The sequence below is a fragment of the Acipenser ruthenus genome, chromosome 25, assembly GCF_902713425.1.
Source record: "Acipenser ruthenus chromosome 25, fAciRut3.2 maternal haplotype, whole genome shotgun sequence".
NCBI lineage: Eukaryota > Metazoa > Chordata > Actinopteri > Acipenseriformes > Acipenseridae > Acipenser > Acipenser ruthenus.
Window position 1 is genome coordinate 21918561 of NC_081213.1, and position 17230 is coordinate 21935790.

Below are 17230 nucleotides of genomic sequence, written 5' to 3' on the forward strand. Positions count from 1 at the left end.
CAAGGTGTCGAGTTAACCACGGGTGCACATGAGCCGTGGCATTAACATGCATATAAGTAACAGAACTCACACGTTTACAGTATTTACAAGTTTGTTTTTAGTTAAATGTCCTTATGAAAACAGTTGAAAGAACTGCAGTGAATGAATCAATTACAGTATACAGTACTGTACAAACTCGGTGTAATGTCCTTCCTCTTTAGTAAACATGTAATGAAGAGTCGGATGAACAGGCGGGTCTCGATTTGCATGAACTTTATTCCATGGTTTATTAGTTAACATTGATGTTTATTACTATTCTCCTGCACTAATCTACCACTCTGCTGCTGCTGTTCTCGTCGTGTCCATCCACACAAAGTCTGACTAATCCTTCCAGTTCTTGACCTTACTTCCTTTGTGCTACTGGTTACGTTGTATCATTTAAAGGGGGTAGCAGTACAATTCTGGATACTACACTCAGTACAACTCGTACAGTTCAATTGAAATAAGAATTAATAAAATCACTACAGAGTTATCTTTACGAAAACAATCCAACCACAAACTGTGCACAAACTGTTGACTATACTTTTAGGTATTGGCTTGCACTGTCTAATTTGACGACTTAAATAGCAAAAGGTAATTCTGTATAATGTACATTTGTTAACTCAGTGAACAAAAAATAATAATAAACAACTTACAGTTTCACACAGAAATCAAGCATTGTCGATTGTTTCGCATGCAGAAACAACCGCTTTGAAAGTTCTGCTGATAAGCTTGTTATCCCGAATCACCTGAGCTTTACAGCCAGTTGAACGAGAACTCATTTTTCGCCTCTGACTCATTGTGCAGTGCACTGATACTGTAACCAGCTGCACCTGGTAGTTGCGAAGGAATGAATGAACGATCCGTTTCCAGTCAGAGTTCAGTCACTTGAAATGACAATGCTGAGTTATCCACTAGTCTTTTTAATAGTTTTATCCCTTTGCTACCGGTAGTAAGAGTCGAATTACGAGTAAAGCATGGTGTTGAATAAAAAAAATGAGGCAGGATGCATATATTTTATATGGAGATAATTCAGGACCAAGACTGTCTGTCGAACTAAGCAAAAGTTTCGAGTTATCCACCAGTTGAGTTATATATATATATAAAATCCATAGACTGTCGTTGCTCCCATGGCCCACTCAGGACTGCGGAAGGTGGGCCAAGGCCCAGAGTTTGGGAATCCATACCTTAGATTGCTTGCACATGAATGGCGCTGTATAAACTAACATAAAATGATATTATGCTTTGGTGCAGGGTGTACATAAAACTAATATATATATATATATATATAAAAATATATATCTCTCAGACTTGATCCAATATAGAATTGGATCGGAGCATAATGTTCAGACCCAGTGTTGTGGTGATTCCAGTTTATAACAAAAGCAATCTGATGCAGTTTTTCAATCATGTTGAATTACATTATCTCACTTGGATTTACTTCTCTCAGGGAGCTCACAGTTCACTGCAAGACATGCTATACCTATATTGCAACTCAAAATTGAGAAATTTCTAATCAGGTTTTCAAAGATCAGCCAGAATATTCACTTTCTAAAAGTAGCATACATTGCAGTAATAACTTTGTTACCAATGTGGACATCACTGTTTGTTTTTCAACAGTAACACTTTATGTGTTGAAACTGAACAAACATGGGAAACCATTTTATAAATTACGGATATAAGTTAATAGTAGTTTAAACGTAAAGCATGTATACTCAACATTTTCTTTTAAAAAATATCACATTAGTGAAAAAAATCAATCACTTTTTTTTTTTTTTTTTAATACATATTGATGGCAAATGCCTTCTACAGATGTCTGTCATTTATAACACAAAACCGTCTCTTGTATCACCAGGTACAGAAAAATAAGAAGACTTATTAGTGATATTTCTTTAATACTTCTGTCTACTATGCCCTCTCTACTCATGAGTTTTGAGATCTTCTTTTCTAGCTGTAATCATATCAAACTGAGCAGCATCTCTATCCACTTTTTTTTGTAAGACCTATACCAAGACAGGTACAAATAAAGCCTAAAACTCATATTTTGTTCCAGATTTACTCAATAATTTCCAAATGTGGCAAATGTCAGTATTTATTAGTAACATCCTCATTAGTGAAATAAAAACATTTTTCTGCCTATAGATAGATAGATACATACATATATAACTTATATTTAGATTTACTGTCACATGAAAAACATTAAATCTGGACCCCCTCCCCCATTTTCTTTTCTGCAGATTGGTTTTAGCAAGTCTCTGCATAATGTTTAGTCAGGGAAGAATGGTAAAAGCAGTTGCTGATAGACTTAGCAGTGGAGTGGATTAAATAAGCATCAGCCTACTAGAGCTGATTACAAGAATATGAAAATGCAGTATCTTAATGGTACATATTTCCCTGTGCTAGTGCAGTCGCCTTTCATTTTGCAGCTAATATGTCTATTCTTATGAGTCATTTACTTCTTTAATTACCTTTTGCAGCGGACGCACAATGGTGTATTAATGTGAATGATTTTTACTGCCAGTTTATCATACAATGCCTGTGAAGTTGAAAGGCGTAATTGACTTGGAAGAGCAGCTCATGAGGGAAACAATATTTAGTTGTCAGTTTTCCTTGTACTCCTGGATGGTGTTTATGAGTTTACACCACACTAAAGGACTAATAAACACAATTCTCTTTCAATAACCGGGAAAAGGTAGTGCCTAAAATTCCTTTGTGGTAAAGAGATTTATTGAATCGAGATAGAAAATGTTTTTTTAGTTATTTTTTTATTTTACGATCAGACAAGACTGGCTTTGTGTGTGTGTAAGCACCAGTAGAGCTTTTAAGACGATAATACCTCTATGCAAAAACCACCCATGAGAAATCTGTGCATGTTTGTCAGCAGGAAGCGCAAAGGCCTGATTTTTAAAATCTGAGATAACAAATTAAGGGAGGTCAGAATGTTTTATTTAGTGGCAAAATATCATACAAGATGAACCGATTTACTCTTACCTGCTAAATCAGTTGAAAGTGTTGAACACAAAATGTAAAACACAGATTATGTTATTCATTAAAAGGTGTTTTTCCTTTGACTTTTTAACTGGCAATCCTTTTTTTAAGCCAAAATGAATTTTGGAATTCTTGTAATTTGTTTATATAATGTGCTACTGTATACACAGGAATGAAAAGGAATTACATTTCTACCTTAGTACAAAAAATAACTTGCATGTAAAGCATTTGTGTGGCGTATCTTTGTTGCCTTGTTCTCACAAAATCAAGTTGTTGGGTCACCATTGGCAACCAAAAAATGGCTTTTGGTGGCCTGAACTTTTTTGTAGTATCCACTGGAGGGCATTGGAGCTTCAGACTGATATATCAAAGGCCATTCCTTTGGTACAGTAATAGCTTAGCAATAAAACTCCCCTAGAGGGGACTAAAGAAATAGCGCCAAACACAAACAACCTAGTGGTGACTATATTGAAGTGGTCTGGATGGCGTCAGTGTTTGATCTGCACATGAGGAAATTGCAGCGGGGCCAATCGGAAACACAGCTTTTCTGTTAAACACGTCTCTATATTTCAAGGACAAGGAGATTTGTATACCCTCAGCATTTTAACATCCTAACTTGAAGCAGGCAAAACTGCAGTGTTTTCTTAGCGCAGCAGTTATTTTATGATTTTAAAGTTCTAATTGTATCACTGTAGTGTAAACTATTTGCTCCTTATGGCATGTGGAGAGTTCATATATTGGCAGTTTTGTGTGGTTGTTTGCAGTCCGGGCTTCTGCTGCATAATGCAAGTTTTCTTGCCATCTGTTGTTAAGCTGGTGGTGAGCAAGGCCAGAATATCCAAACAAAGTGGTGGCCTGCTGTAAAGTGAACCTGTCAGTTTAGCATAGCTAAGCTGACCTCTCCAATGTGCAGGGCAGCCTCTGGTACCAGGCACTGGCAGCATTTCTAGTCTGGAGGGGAACCACAGAGGGGGGACCATGTTTACTCTTTTCACTCCCACAGTCTCACACCATTAAATCTTCTAGGCTGGAAATCATCTCCAATTCACAGTACTTGTTTTAAACTTTTTTTTTTTAATTAAAGCACAACTTTTAAAACCTTTTGAAAACTAAAAGGGCATGATACTTACTACCTACAACTATATACAAAGTCAGTTTGTTTTTATTCAGCCTGTATCTAGCATAATTGCATGCTGAGTTTTATATTGTTTAAATATGGCTATTTGAAATGTTTAGTGTTGCCATAAATATTAATAGATTTGTTGAAAAGTGTTGCAGACGAATGGGATGTAATGGTTTGAAGTGGATATAAAACACTGATTTATTTATGTATTCTACATGAATTAATTTGGAAATCTAAACATCAGTTAGAGAGCATTTAGTAAATGGGCTGTAATGTTTTAGATTTGAACATGGGTGTTTTTTTTCCCCCTGTGGAGAGGCTTATTTGAAATGGCAATAATTATGTACTTAATAGTGAAAACTTACCTTTCTATTTTGCATTTCAGATAAATGTCCATAATGCAATTGACTATCCTTAGTACTTAGTCACTTACATTATAATTAGGAAATCCAAAATTGAGTATGGTTTTAAGTACCCGAAAGATTTGCACATAAAAAAAAAAGTTAAAAAATGACTTCATATAGTGTTTTAAGCCATAACAGAGCTACATAACCCTGATGGCGGCAAACTGTATGGTATTCAAATATACATTATAAAAAAAGATAGATTAGATAATAGCCATCATATTTGAAGTTGAAATGCATGCAGGATAGAGTTTCTGGTATAAATGTCAGATGAGTTAAGATGTGTGCTCACTTAGAAAGTCAACCAGATAACCTTGACATTTAGGACATTGCCATTCAGACTGCAAAATGGTATTTTTTTTTTTTTTTTAAAAAGAGGACTACATTAAGAGGTAACCTATTAGCAGTGTTGTTGCCGTCTGTCTGAAAGCCCAGGTCTCCTGTCTATTAAACTCAAACCACTGTGTAAACACTCCTGTGTTGTTCCTGGTCTCCACAATGGCCAAGGGGATTGAGTTTCACCTGCCTGCACATCTTCATGCAATTAGAGCAATTAGTTTGAAGCCATTTCACATTCAAGGTCTTCTATGGCATTCAAGTCCAGGACATCACTGAATAGAAGAGAATATAGAATGGCCTCGTGTGACAGACCTGAACAAATTAACAGGCCTTCATTTTTTTAAAGAAATTGCCATTTCCGCAGTGGTTGATATCAGAGAGCCTCTTAAGAGTTTGAATACATGCTTTTTCTTTACCACTGATGTTTCAGGACACTTTCACAGAAATGTATGAGTAACCTCTTTCTCAGCAGTTTAAACCCCATTCAGTTCTCTTTACAGTTGTCCACTGAATATTCAGGGTTATTGTATTTAATATAAAATGAATAGAAAAACCCTACCGTAGCGGTATTGTGCCAACACGTGAAGTCAGGGCAGCAGTTACACAACGTAACAATTCTGTAAAGGTGCTTAAATTGTTCTGGAAGGGTATATAAACATTCCTCAATTACTGTTGCCACTTTTTTCCTGTGGAAATTGAGGGTGGGAATCTGCAGCAGTCTGTTCTCCAGAATGGTTATCATCTGAAACCGACTTCTAACAGGGAGATGTAGCTTTTATATATATATATATATATATATATATATATATATATATATATATATATATATATATATATATATGTGTGTGTGTGTGTATATATATATATATATATATATATATATATATATATATATATATATATATATATATTTGTAAGTGTTGTTACATATTGCAAGTGCTAAAGAAATAGTTCAGCCCTGTACATCATTGGTGAGGTAAGACAACAGTAAATAATTTATTAGTTAAAACACTACAGAAATCATTTGAATGTTAAACATATTTCAAATGTTAAAGACTTCCAAAGAACTCCAAATGTAGGCTCTTTGTTACTGAAATGATAGACCTTATCCTAGAATCCCGTAGGGTGTTCTTAATCAGAAATACCTGCAGGCTACATTACTCTGTGTGAAAATCTCCTGCTCTTTACCCTTTCTCTTATTTATTAACCCCTGTACAGCAAACAACTTGTACATTGAATTCTAGACAATTCCATTTCTTAAATCACTGACATTTTCAATTAACAGTTGAAATTGCATTGATTCATATTATTATTATTATTATTATTATTTATTTCTTAGCAGACGCCCTTATCCAGGGCGACTTACAATCGTAAGCAAAAACAATCATATGTATATGACATCATATGTATTATGATGTCTTTTTATATCAGAATAAATCAATGTGTTTAATGTTAAATGTAGAATAGTGTTTTTTAAACTTACAAAGACAATCCTTCAGTTACAATATACTGTAGCGTTCCTGCCTTTAGCGTTGAATGCTTCTATTCTCTTGTAGCCGAGTCATCTGTTTCTATTATCTGTCTTTTGAACTGTTTTTGTATCTGATCAGTTCCACCTAATATGTCTCTTGATTTGTGCTATTGTAGTACTCAGACAACATGCTGTTCTACTCATTTTTGTAAGCTGTAGATGCTCTTGCCTGTCATACCCTGGCAGTTTATCTCCTGGAGTCTGGGTTTGCTTTTCGACTTGTATGTCTATCAAGCCACTGTAGCTTTGAATGCAAGATCAAAAGAAGATGAATTCCAGAGAAAAAATCCTTGTATGAAGAAAAGAGTGGGTGCTATGTAAACATCCCAGTGACAGCTCACAATGAGTTATTTTAGCACAGCATTAGCACCCACAATGATAGACAGCCAGCGATTTTGTGCTAAACAACAAATCAGTCTCTCAGTCCCAGCAGCACGTTGCCACAACAACAATACGTCGTCTCACAGAATTTTCATTGAATATGGTCTGGTTATATTATTTCAAATTACCATTATCTATATAATCAATGGGCTTATTCTTGTTGGATTGAAACACAACATGTCTTCCACCCCTGTTAAACATTGTTAAAATGCATGGATTGGGGATAGGTTTGTTGTCTCCTGGGAAATGGCTTAGGCTTGCCCTCTGGTAATTAGCTGCAATATTTTATTTTTCAGGATAGTGAACTCGGCGACTTTGTTGCTGCAGCATTGAGGGGTAATAAATAATGTCCTTTTCACTGTACCAGCAGATGTATGCGAGTAGGAAGGCAGGCCTCCTGTAGTTGACTACAAAGGGCAGTGTTCCAGTACATTTCCAATTGAGTGTGTGCTTCAGCTATACAATACTTCCTGTTTATTCAAACATCTTTTTACCATTCTTCAACCTCCACTTCACAGAAACAGCCAGAACACGGCTACAGCACGGCAGCAGAGGTTTAGAGGCAACAGCGCCTGGTAAAGCCCTCACTCACTTTATCTTTTTGTTGTCCAGTCGGGCACAGGTTCAGATTCATGTTCAGCTATACGATAGCAGTGATTTGTGGAAGTACTTCCTTAGTTTTTGCTAAACCAATTTAGCTTCTCTATCTGTCAATATATTTAGTTATGTGTAAAAGCAGGCTATAGACCATCTGATGTATTGGAAAGTTCTATTTCCCATCCGTTCTATAAGTTTTTGACTTGGCTGGAATGATTCCATCATAGAGTTAGTTTTCTCAGTTCAGCTGTAGGATTATTTGTGAAATATTTCAATGTATTTGCTCTGCAACATCACTGCATATGTTGTCGGATGTACTGTTATTGTGGGTTATATTAGATAGGCAAAATGAAATTAAAAAAGGGTTTCCTTGCCATGAAGATGTATTTTTTTGTATTATAAATAGGACCAGTTTTAAATATCAGACTTTATTTACATGTACATTTTCTATAATTAGGTGAAGTTTTGGGTTGTCTGGAAGGCCTGAATTCTTTAATTTCTTGGTTGTATGTAGGTGTAGAAAACTCATATTGTCCAGTAGTGACAACCACATAAAATAGCCCCTTTTACAGGCTGTGCTGTGGGATTTCCCCTTCAGTGTTCTTTTTCTCATTTTAATAGTTTCATTTCGAAGATGTAAAACTGGCAGATTTTTATCTGTCTTTACAATTACTATTTATTTTCATAACTTAAGGTGCCTTTCACAACTTGACTGCTTTTAAGTAGGTCATTACAAAACAAGTTTGAAAATGAAATGGCCGATGTCCAGGTGAAATATTTAAAATAAAGCATTTGGTGGAAATGGGGTAACAAGTACCAATAACACATTTGCACATACACATTCAGACAGTAGCCCGTCTGTAGTATAAAAGGGACTTGTTTGTTTTTGAAATTATGAACCTTGCATTAAGATTTAGTTTCATCTGTTTGGTTGAACCCTTTAATCATGAATCCCTGGTGGTTGGAGTGTGATAATAATTTCTTGATATTATTGTAGTTTTGTAGTTGGTGGCTACTGATACTTCCCACCTAAAAGAATCCGCTACTTTTAGAGCATGGATACCAGTAAAATATTGTTTTTCTTTCCTCTTTGGTTTTGCATGTCAACAGGTTTGATGGTAACTGGCAGCTCCTCAGTAATAAAAAAAGACCCTCCATTGTATAACAATGTTTGTATCTGTCTCGGACTATTTGTTTAATAGTGGGAGGCATCACATGTGCAACATGGAAAGAATGACTCGTTATTTACTCAGATGTTGTACTGGTGTAGGTGTGAGCTTTGTAACTCACTGTGGGAACAGTAGGTTGCTTTTCTTGGTATCTGTGTCTTTCTGATGACCATTCTGTTTCCCAGCTCCCTGGTTTTGTTTATTCTGGATGGCATGTTTGATTATTTATCGGAAGGGAAAAGGGAGTAGCTGGAGCAATAAACATGTGACTGCACTTTGTTTTGTTTTCCATTGAGAAGGCCATGTCCATGTCCCAGATAATCAGAACACAAAGCTTTTTTTTGTTGTTGTTATGTGATTGAAGAAAATAATGATTTTTTGAAGATGCCGTATGTAAGGTCTAATAAGTTTTAATATTATAGTACCTATATTAATTAATACATTTTTATTGATAAATGTTTATCTTTATATTGCCTAGAAAAGTTGTAATTGTTGCGTCATGCTTGGTGTAGTTCTGTTGTCAATTGTAAAAAGACAAACAGTAATATTAAATAAGCAATTCAACTCTTTCTATCTGCAATGCTATTACAAAATACAGTGTATTTCCTATCAAATATGTACATTTTAAAATTGTAGTTTATTTTTAATCTTTTAGAAGTCGTTTCCACTTGACCAAATACGGTTTTGTCTGATTAGTGGAAACTATTGTATCATACGATACTATAAGGAAATGGTGACGGAAAATTATCTGTTTTGCACACAACACGATGCGAGCTGTTTTTAATAAATATCAACAGCCTAGACCAAGTTGTTATTTTGGTAACATCTGTTATGTTAAAAGGCAATAAACACTGGAAGTATTTGTGGTCCAAACAAAATATTAAAAGTTCTTCATTTTTTGTTCAGGCTCTTCAAGTTGCACGACAGCTCCTGCTGCATCAGCAACAACAGCAAGGCTCTGGACTGAAGTCACCCAAGGGGAATGACAAGCAGACAGCTCAACAGGTACAATCATGTTTATTCTTGCTAAAAAGGTTTTACTCTCTTTCGCAATAAGAGTTGATAACTCAACAGTTTTGTCAATGTATGCTGTGCTTTCTTGTACGGAAAGCATAAAATGCCAACACTGACTTGTTCTTTTTTTTATTATTTGTTTTCTGCATCTGTTCTATTAATACAACATGTACTAGAGCAAGCACATAAACAGGAAATCAAGTAAAGCAATACCAACATTTATATTGCTAAGATGTAAAATACAGAACATTGCAAGACAGCAGGGTATAAAATAGTGTTGTAAAAGCAGAGGTGTATACTATAGAACAGGAAGTGACCATGCAGGAAATTCCTTTCATAAAAGAAAAGCAAGTGAACCCCAAGCTCCACTTTGCCCGATCAGCCTTATATTCTGCAATACTGTATGTATGCTTTGTATTAATTGTGAGCTACTTGTCCATTAAACATAATGGAGGTTGGCTCCATTTTAATCTCTAACATTGAAATGCAAATGCCTGAAACAAACCCCGAGTAAACTAAATTTGAACATGCTGTCTACTGAGGAGGAAATAAGCAAAAGATAGAGAACAATGCATAAACAAAATGAATGTCACCAAGGACTCAAATTTGATTTTGGTACACAGCAACTTTCAAATTGCAGCTGAGTGAAGACTTCCACTTCTGTCTGTATATAATACTGGCATGTTGATTTTATACCTAGTAATGAGATGATGTGATGAAAATCCACTGTACATTTGTGGGCTGTGAATTAGAATTTCTCTGTTACTAGTCCAGCTGAGTTCTGAGATCTGGGTCTCTGTTGTCCACAGTAGAGTTCATTCACTTTCATTTGGGAACTAAAAATCATTATTCAAAATAGGAAGTGAAAACAAGGAAATTAATAAAAATGGGTACATTATTAACCGGTGTGCAATTGAGTGCACCACCTATAGGGGGTGCTATGGAGTGAAGCAGGGATTTCTAAAGACTGGGTAACGGAGAGGCTAACACATTGAAATAAACAGAGGTCAGGATTAAAATCACAGTCACACTTTTACAACTGCAATACTAAAATATTTACAGCCACAGTATATGTAATATGTATGTATTTGTATGTTCACAGATTTGAAAAAAAAAAAAGCCCACTCAAAATGCTCAGATGTGGTGCCTGCAAAGCATTATGTATGGCAATATAAGAACATAAGGATTGTATGTTGGTGTATAAATATAAACATGTCTGCAGGGTATTTTGTAATTAATACCACAGCCTGGTGTATATAATATTTAATACCCCTTTCCTATAGGGAGCATTTTTAATGAGGTATTGTACCAGCTAGGTCCAATGTCAGGTACTGAAAGAAGCTCTTTGTTGTGCAGATGTTTTAAGACTAGCTCCAGAGGAAGAAATATGACTGTGTTGACCTTTCAGTTGTGAGCTTATTTGTCAGGATTCAAATAAGTTGAAAGGATCAAACTAAAGAGTTTCCCTAGTCAGGCTAGGAATTGTGTAGCAGAGGTCAACAGTGGAGGCCACGTAGCTGATTCCTCTACACAGCCAGTTGTTGGTACATATTAAAGTACTAGACCATCTCCTGCAGACAAAGACAAAATTAAAATTCTAATTTATTAATGTATACAGAGAGCTCGCCCAACCTGTCAATCAGCTATTGAAAAGAAAACCTAGTCTTTTTTTTCTCTGTGTAGCTTATGAAACATACGAGTTCTGTATAGCATCTAAGTAAATCAGTCCAGTTTCATAGTATGTAATTATTCTGTTATGTGTTTTTACCTAATTTAGTAAAATAAGGAAGTACACATAATTCTATACAAAGGTCATTGACTTCATTTCTTTGTCTTCATTTAGGTTATGTTCCTGTATTGGTTGGAACTGGGTGATACATTAAAAATATGTGTACAGATGTACTCTCATATCATAAATTAGTTTGCTCGACAATTAACTAATGAAGTCAAGTTTAATCAATGGGATCGTTTGTACATCTATCACTTACAAAAAGGTTGGGAACAGAGACAAGCACACTGATACCTCATTATTTATTCAGACTGGTTTGAACTGTCTTTGTCAAATTAATGTTAGAAATTCCACAAATTAGAAAAAATGTGTACTAAATGCTCACTTCCGATGCATTTCTATGATAAAAGCTTTGAAAGGAATAGATGTATAATTGATACATATGCAACAAACTCACAGTATTTGCACAGTGCTGGAAATGTGGTTCTCAGAGGTTCATGAGTGGATAAATACAGCTGTGGTGTGGACTATCTATCATCATATCTGATTAAATAATTTCACATGTACAGAAACAGCCAAGTAAGAACAAAAGGATGAGCAATATAAAGTTGTGATATCTACAACAAAAAGATCAAAGTACAAAAAAGGATCAGTCCATAAGGATGTGATGAGACAAAACTGATACTATCACTAACTTGCCCTCCCAGTTTTAAAATGTACTTCTGTTTTTTAGTTTTGCAACTCTTAACCTCATATAATAGTCTTCAATTAGTGATATATATATACACACACACACACACACACATCCAATTTCTTGCATAGATCGCTATGTCTTTTTAAAAAAACTAACAAAGAAACTATAATATTAATATTTTGTGTGTGCTATACATTTATATATTTATATAATTTGCATTGAGATATCAAACTGGAAGCATTAACTTACTGCAGGATTACTTCTTGTGTTCCTTGCAGCCATTGAGCTAAACATTGGAAAATGTAAGGGGGGCGCAACTATGACTAAAGTTCTGTAAGAATTAAAACTGTTTTTTTAAAGGATAGAACATTTTAAATAAATACATAAATGACAGCTAATTAGTCCAAGTTATTACCTTTCAAATGAGCCGTTGACGATCCCTCTAGGACTTGTAGAACTGGAGAAATTAGGTTTGAAGTGGCAAGTGTCAGTGAAACTGCAGTGAACAGATCCAAAATGGCGGCTTCAATGTATTTATATTTTAGGTGTTTTTCCCCAGATTTAATGTAAATGGTGTATTTTTTTCTAGATTTAACCAAAAAAAAGGTCTGATTTAGGCATTTTGGCATTGTAGTATACAGAGGAGTCAGGGAAGCGGAGACATTGGCTCTCGGAGGGTAAGGGCAGCTCTGCAGCATACTATGCCAAAAAAAAACACTTGAATGGGCTATTTTAGCTCCAGATTTAGTTGGCAAAATAAATATTTATTTTGTGAAAACCTAGATTTCTTTTTTCAGATTTAATTGCAGAACGATAGTGTTTTTCAGATTTATCTGTTATGTAAATCTTGAACCACCACCAAAATAAATAATTAAATAAATAAATAAATAAATAAGTAATTTAAGTTACATGCATTTTTTTTTTCACGTATTTACTTGTTTGAAATGTTAACTAAATGTTGACGTGCCAAGTGTAGAAAAAAAAAATTAAAAATTAAAAAAAAAAAAAGATTTATATAGACTGGTTTTAAATGTTGAATTTACGATACGCGTTTTTAACATTTATAAATTATATCTGAAAGTACAATTTTGAAAACTTCTAAGAATGTGTTTGTTTAACATGTATGTATTTAGCTAAATCTGGACTTTTTGTGGTTTTAAATCTAGGAACAAATACACCATTTACAATAAATCCGAAAAACAAACGCCTGTTAAAATGTAAAATGTCAACGGGGGTGGGGGCGCAACAAAATGTATGCTACTAAGGGGGGGGGCGGCGGCTTATAAAAAGTTTGAGCACTACTGTTCTGAATTGAGATTGAGCTGTAAGGGTTTAAATGTCCAGCAGGTGGTATTGCTGTTTATACTGATTACTGCTCTTGGTGGAGAATCTGCCAAGAGTACACGAAAAAAAAAAACATAAAATGCTACCAAACAAATTAATACAATAGAAATAATATGTATTTATTTTCTAAGCAGTTATCCTCCAAATATGAATCCATGCTACAGTTTAAAATGATGTTCTGGTTTTGTTTTCAAAGAGGGTGGTTTCAGTGGTCAAAACTGTGTGGAGCACTTTAGTTTGCCGCCTCATATGCTTTTGCTTGAAGCATTTTAGTGTACTAAACATGATAGCAGCTGCTGCGGAAGCAGAGGAAAGCTAAACATACTTGACTGGTCAAAAGTGAGTAAATTGCTGACAAAATGACACATGTAATTAAGAGTGTCCCTGCCACTTTACCTCGTGGTTTACACCTACAACGCTGAACAAGAGAGAGCGACTCCCACCTTGCTAATTACCATTATCACTGAAATGGTAGGGTTTGAGTCATTAGTTCCACGTGCATTTAATTAGAGGCAGTCTGAAATTGGATTTAACTTATTACTTTTTCATGGATCACTTTCTTGTCATCACTTCAAATTGGATTGCAGCCCCAGGTAACTAATTATGAGAGCCACAGGATCGAGAGTGAAGAAATAGGTAATTAGGAACAACACTGTTGGACCCTTGCTGATAGTCTACTAGCGCTGCGGAAAAAATTAGTCTCGTTTGTAGCATTGCTGAGAAGCTAGGGCGTTTAACTATGCAACTGTGCTAGGAATCATGGGAAGGTTCCTGCCACCTAGAGTGGATTATGTGATGTGCAGCTGGGTTGAAGATGTTGTGTCAACATGGTTCCACAATCATCAGCTTAATGCCTAGATAAAACTAGTTAAAGCAACAGCTTGGTTGAGGTTTGACGCTGGTTCAAATGTCTGCACTTCTCACATTAAGGCTTTTATTGGTAATTCAGTGTTACAGATTTGTACTGGGCATTTTAATGAATGTTTCTGTCCTCTGTTACTCTAGTTATATTTTTTTAAGAAAATGCATACTATTGTGAACTAGCTTTTTCTAATGGGATCAGATTTTTTTTTATTGCACGTACTTTATACGTGTTTTTAGGTAATTGTTTATTTGTGAACGCACTGAAACTGGATTTTGTTCTACAATATGCTCACAAGCTAACCAAATCGGAATTTAATGCTGCGGAAATTTAAAGTAAGGTTACATTTCCTTTGAACCGTCTATAATCTTTTTTGTTGTGATGTTGACTTCAACAAACCAGTATTTGCTCATTTTGTTTCCTGCATTGTACTTGCAAGCATAGGAAATTAAGTTTACCTCCAGATAAAAAAACAAAACCAAAGAATCTAGCTTCAGACCTTTCAAAGTTCCCTTTATACTGTCCTCCATACTACTACTGAACATCACTGAGATATTAAGACCCCTTTTTTTGTAAAACTGAGACAAATAAAAGCAACTTAATTATTATTTTTTATAAGTAACTTTCTTTGTCTGGGGTTTCAGAGAGGGTGCTCAGAGCTCAAGGGAAGATATCCTTTCTATTTCCCATATTAGCTGGGGATCATTTAAAGTTAAACTTTTTTTGCAGAGGGCACTTTTTCTGTCAGTGTGGAGTTAGCTGCGTTTTTTAAACTACTGTTTTTGTTATAGACCAAGACATTGTCCTGACACATGTACACCAAAGTGCTCCAATCTGCAACTCATTAGTGCACAGTACTGGAGCCCATCCAGTGGTTAGAAAATGTCCTGAAGCCCAGAATAACAGCAGTTGGTGCAAGCAGCACACTGTAGAAGTGACAATGAGGGGGCAGTCCAGCCTGCTTGGCACAGTGCCCAGGCAGGAAAGCCAGCTGAGATAGCAAGACAATGAGACTGCTGCAGTCTTTATGGGATGTGCGCTGAAGGTGTGGACGGCGCTGGAATTAGGGCTGTAAATAACGAGCATGATTTTAAACAATCACACGGTTTTAATCTGCCCTCCACTGAGAGTCTGATTTACACATCCAGTTTTAATTGTGTTAAAACTCAAACCAAATGCTTTCAATCTCTGTGAAAATAATGTTGTGTTTCTTTTAAGAAAATAAATAAATGAAAACACAAAAATAGAACGAGAGGCTTTTCCCTCTTGGATTGATAGATATTATTTACTTAATAAAGTATATGATGTTTAACTATTTTAAAACACTAGTAATTAAAATTATTATTATTATTATTTTTTAAATGCTGTAAAAGTGAATGTGTGCCATTTGATAATTGCCTTGCAAACAGGGATGATACCATAACACATAACAGTTGAGTTAGCTTGTTTTATTACTTCAGGAGTGATAATCAACATATCACAGACGAAGCATGGTTGTCTAACTAAAGATCAGGACATTTTATACAGTTTGGTTTTCTTGTCATATTGTAAAAATGTAAAAAAATTGGATATGGCATGATGTTTCTTTCAGACATGGGCATATACATTTTTATGTTTGAAAATAAATTTAAAAAAATAAATAAAAAGTAGCCATATATATATATATATATATATATATATATATATATATATATATATGCTTTTGTCAAGCACTTGACATTAAGAATTCCAGTCTTAGCAAAAAAAAAAAAAAAAAAAGCCATTCTTTGTTACACATTCAGAGAATGCAGTGTTTAGGTAGACATCTGTTGACCTGCTGTTTTCTTTTTCCTTGTAGTTTGCTGGGTGGCAAATGTGTTGCAGACTAGTAACATAACATGATAGCATTGTGCTATTAGATGAAGTTTTATAAGATGCATTTTGCGGTCCAGTACAGTTTGAAGTGTATGCCACTAAGAAGAAAAGCATACAAAACCTTCTTCCACAGTTCTCAAAAAGAGTTTGCTGATTTAAATAACAGGGTTTTACATAGTTAATCAAATCAGTTGAGTAATATTTTAATATTTGTAATTTTGGTGGGGAATGTAAACACTAATAACATTTGTTTTAATTCACTTCATTGTGTAACCTGTCAAGCCTGTCATCAAAACACAACATTAAAGAACGCAAAACAACATTCAATTGAGCGATTATTTTTCAGGCTTTGGCACATTTCAAACAGGCTCATCAAGTAGTGCTGTGCATATTTAACTAATGCTAGATACAGGTTAACAGCAGATGTTCGTGGTTTAGACTATGGCTGATTGCAAATCAGAACTGTCCTAAACTGAAGGAAGCCATTTATTAAAACAGTTTTAATGTGCTGGTGCTAATATTACTTTATTATGATAGACTTGTGTGTGTATGTTTCAAATTATGGCAGTCATTCACCATTTTTGACCGTTTTTGTTTACTAATTAATATTAACTGATGTTGACAAAATTGCACTATAGTTTAGTCAGTTGATATTTATATTGTAGGCTGAAGCAAGTGTAGTGCAAAGTTAACTGCCAGTGAAAATGCCATTTTTAAAAATCGGTGAAAGCATTAATCTAATAATACATTGAAATCATGAATGGTAGCGTTCTTTATTACCACACAGTAGCACACTATCTGTGGCACACAGTTTTATTTAAATTCCAATATGATGTCATCATAGCATTGAAAGGCTCTATCCTTGTAAAATAGTAATAGCAGTTTAAAAGAATGAAAGTGAGCAAAATCTCTTTAGTCAGTAATTTATTTAGTTTTATTTAATAGGGCTGTAAGCTTTGCAGAGTAAACAGCATGTAACTGCATTATTCACATTTGTTTGCCCACGTTACTCAAATGTTCTAAGAACTTACTGTCTAAATATAGCATGTTATGATATTCATAAAGAGAAGTTGAAAAATAAATTATAGAATTCCCCCACCCACAATTTTCTGGTTGCAAATAAAACTTGTGAAGATTGGTTTTGTACTGGATTTAATGAATTTTAAAAGTAAATAGTATCCTG

General features: G+C 34.8%; 1 protein-coding gene across 10 annotated transcripts in view; it reads left to right on the forward strand.

Moving 5' to 3' along the window:
* Positions 1–17230, forward strand: part of LOC117413924 (forkhead box protein P1-like) — a 165349-nt gene that overhangs the window by 98376 nt on the left and 49743 nt on the right. For all 10 annotated transcript variants that reach the window (XM_058999644.1, XM_058999637.1, XM_058999633.1 and 7 more), the window contains one exon: positions 9457–9555. In XM_058999644.1, coding sequence (XP_058855627.1) covers positions 9457–9555 — 99 coding nt within the window. The remainder of the gene's footprint in view (positions 1–9456; positions 9556–17230) is intronic.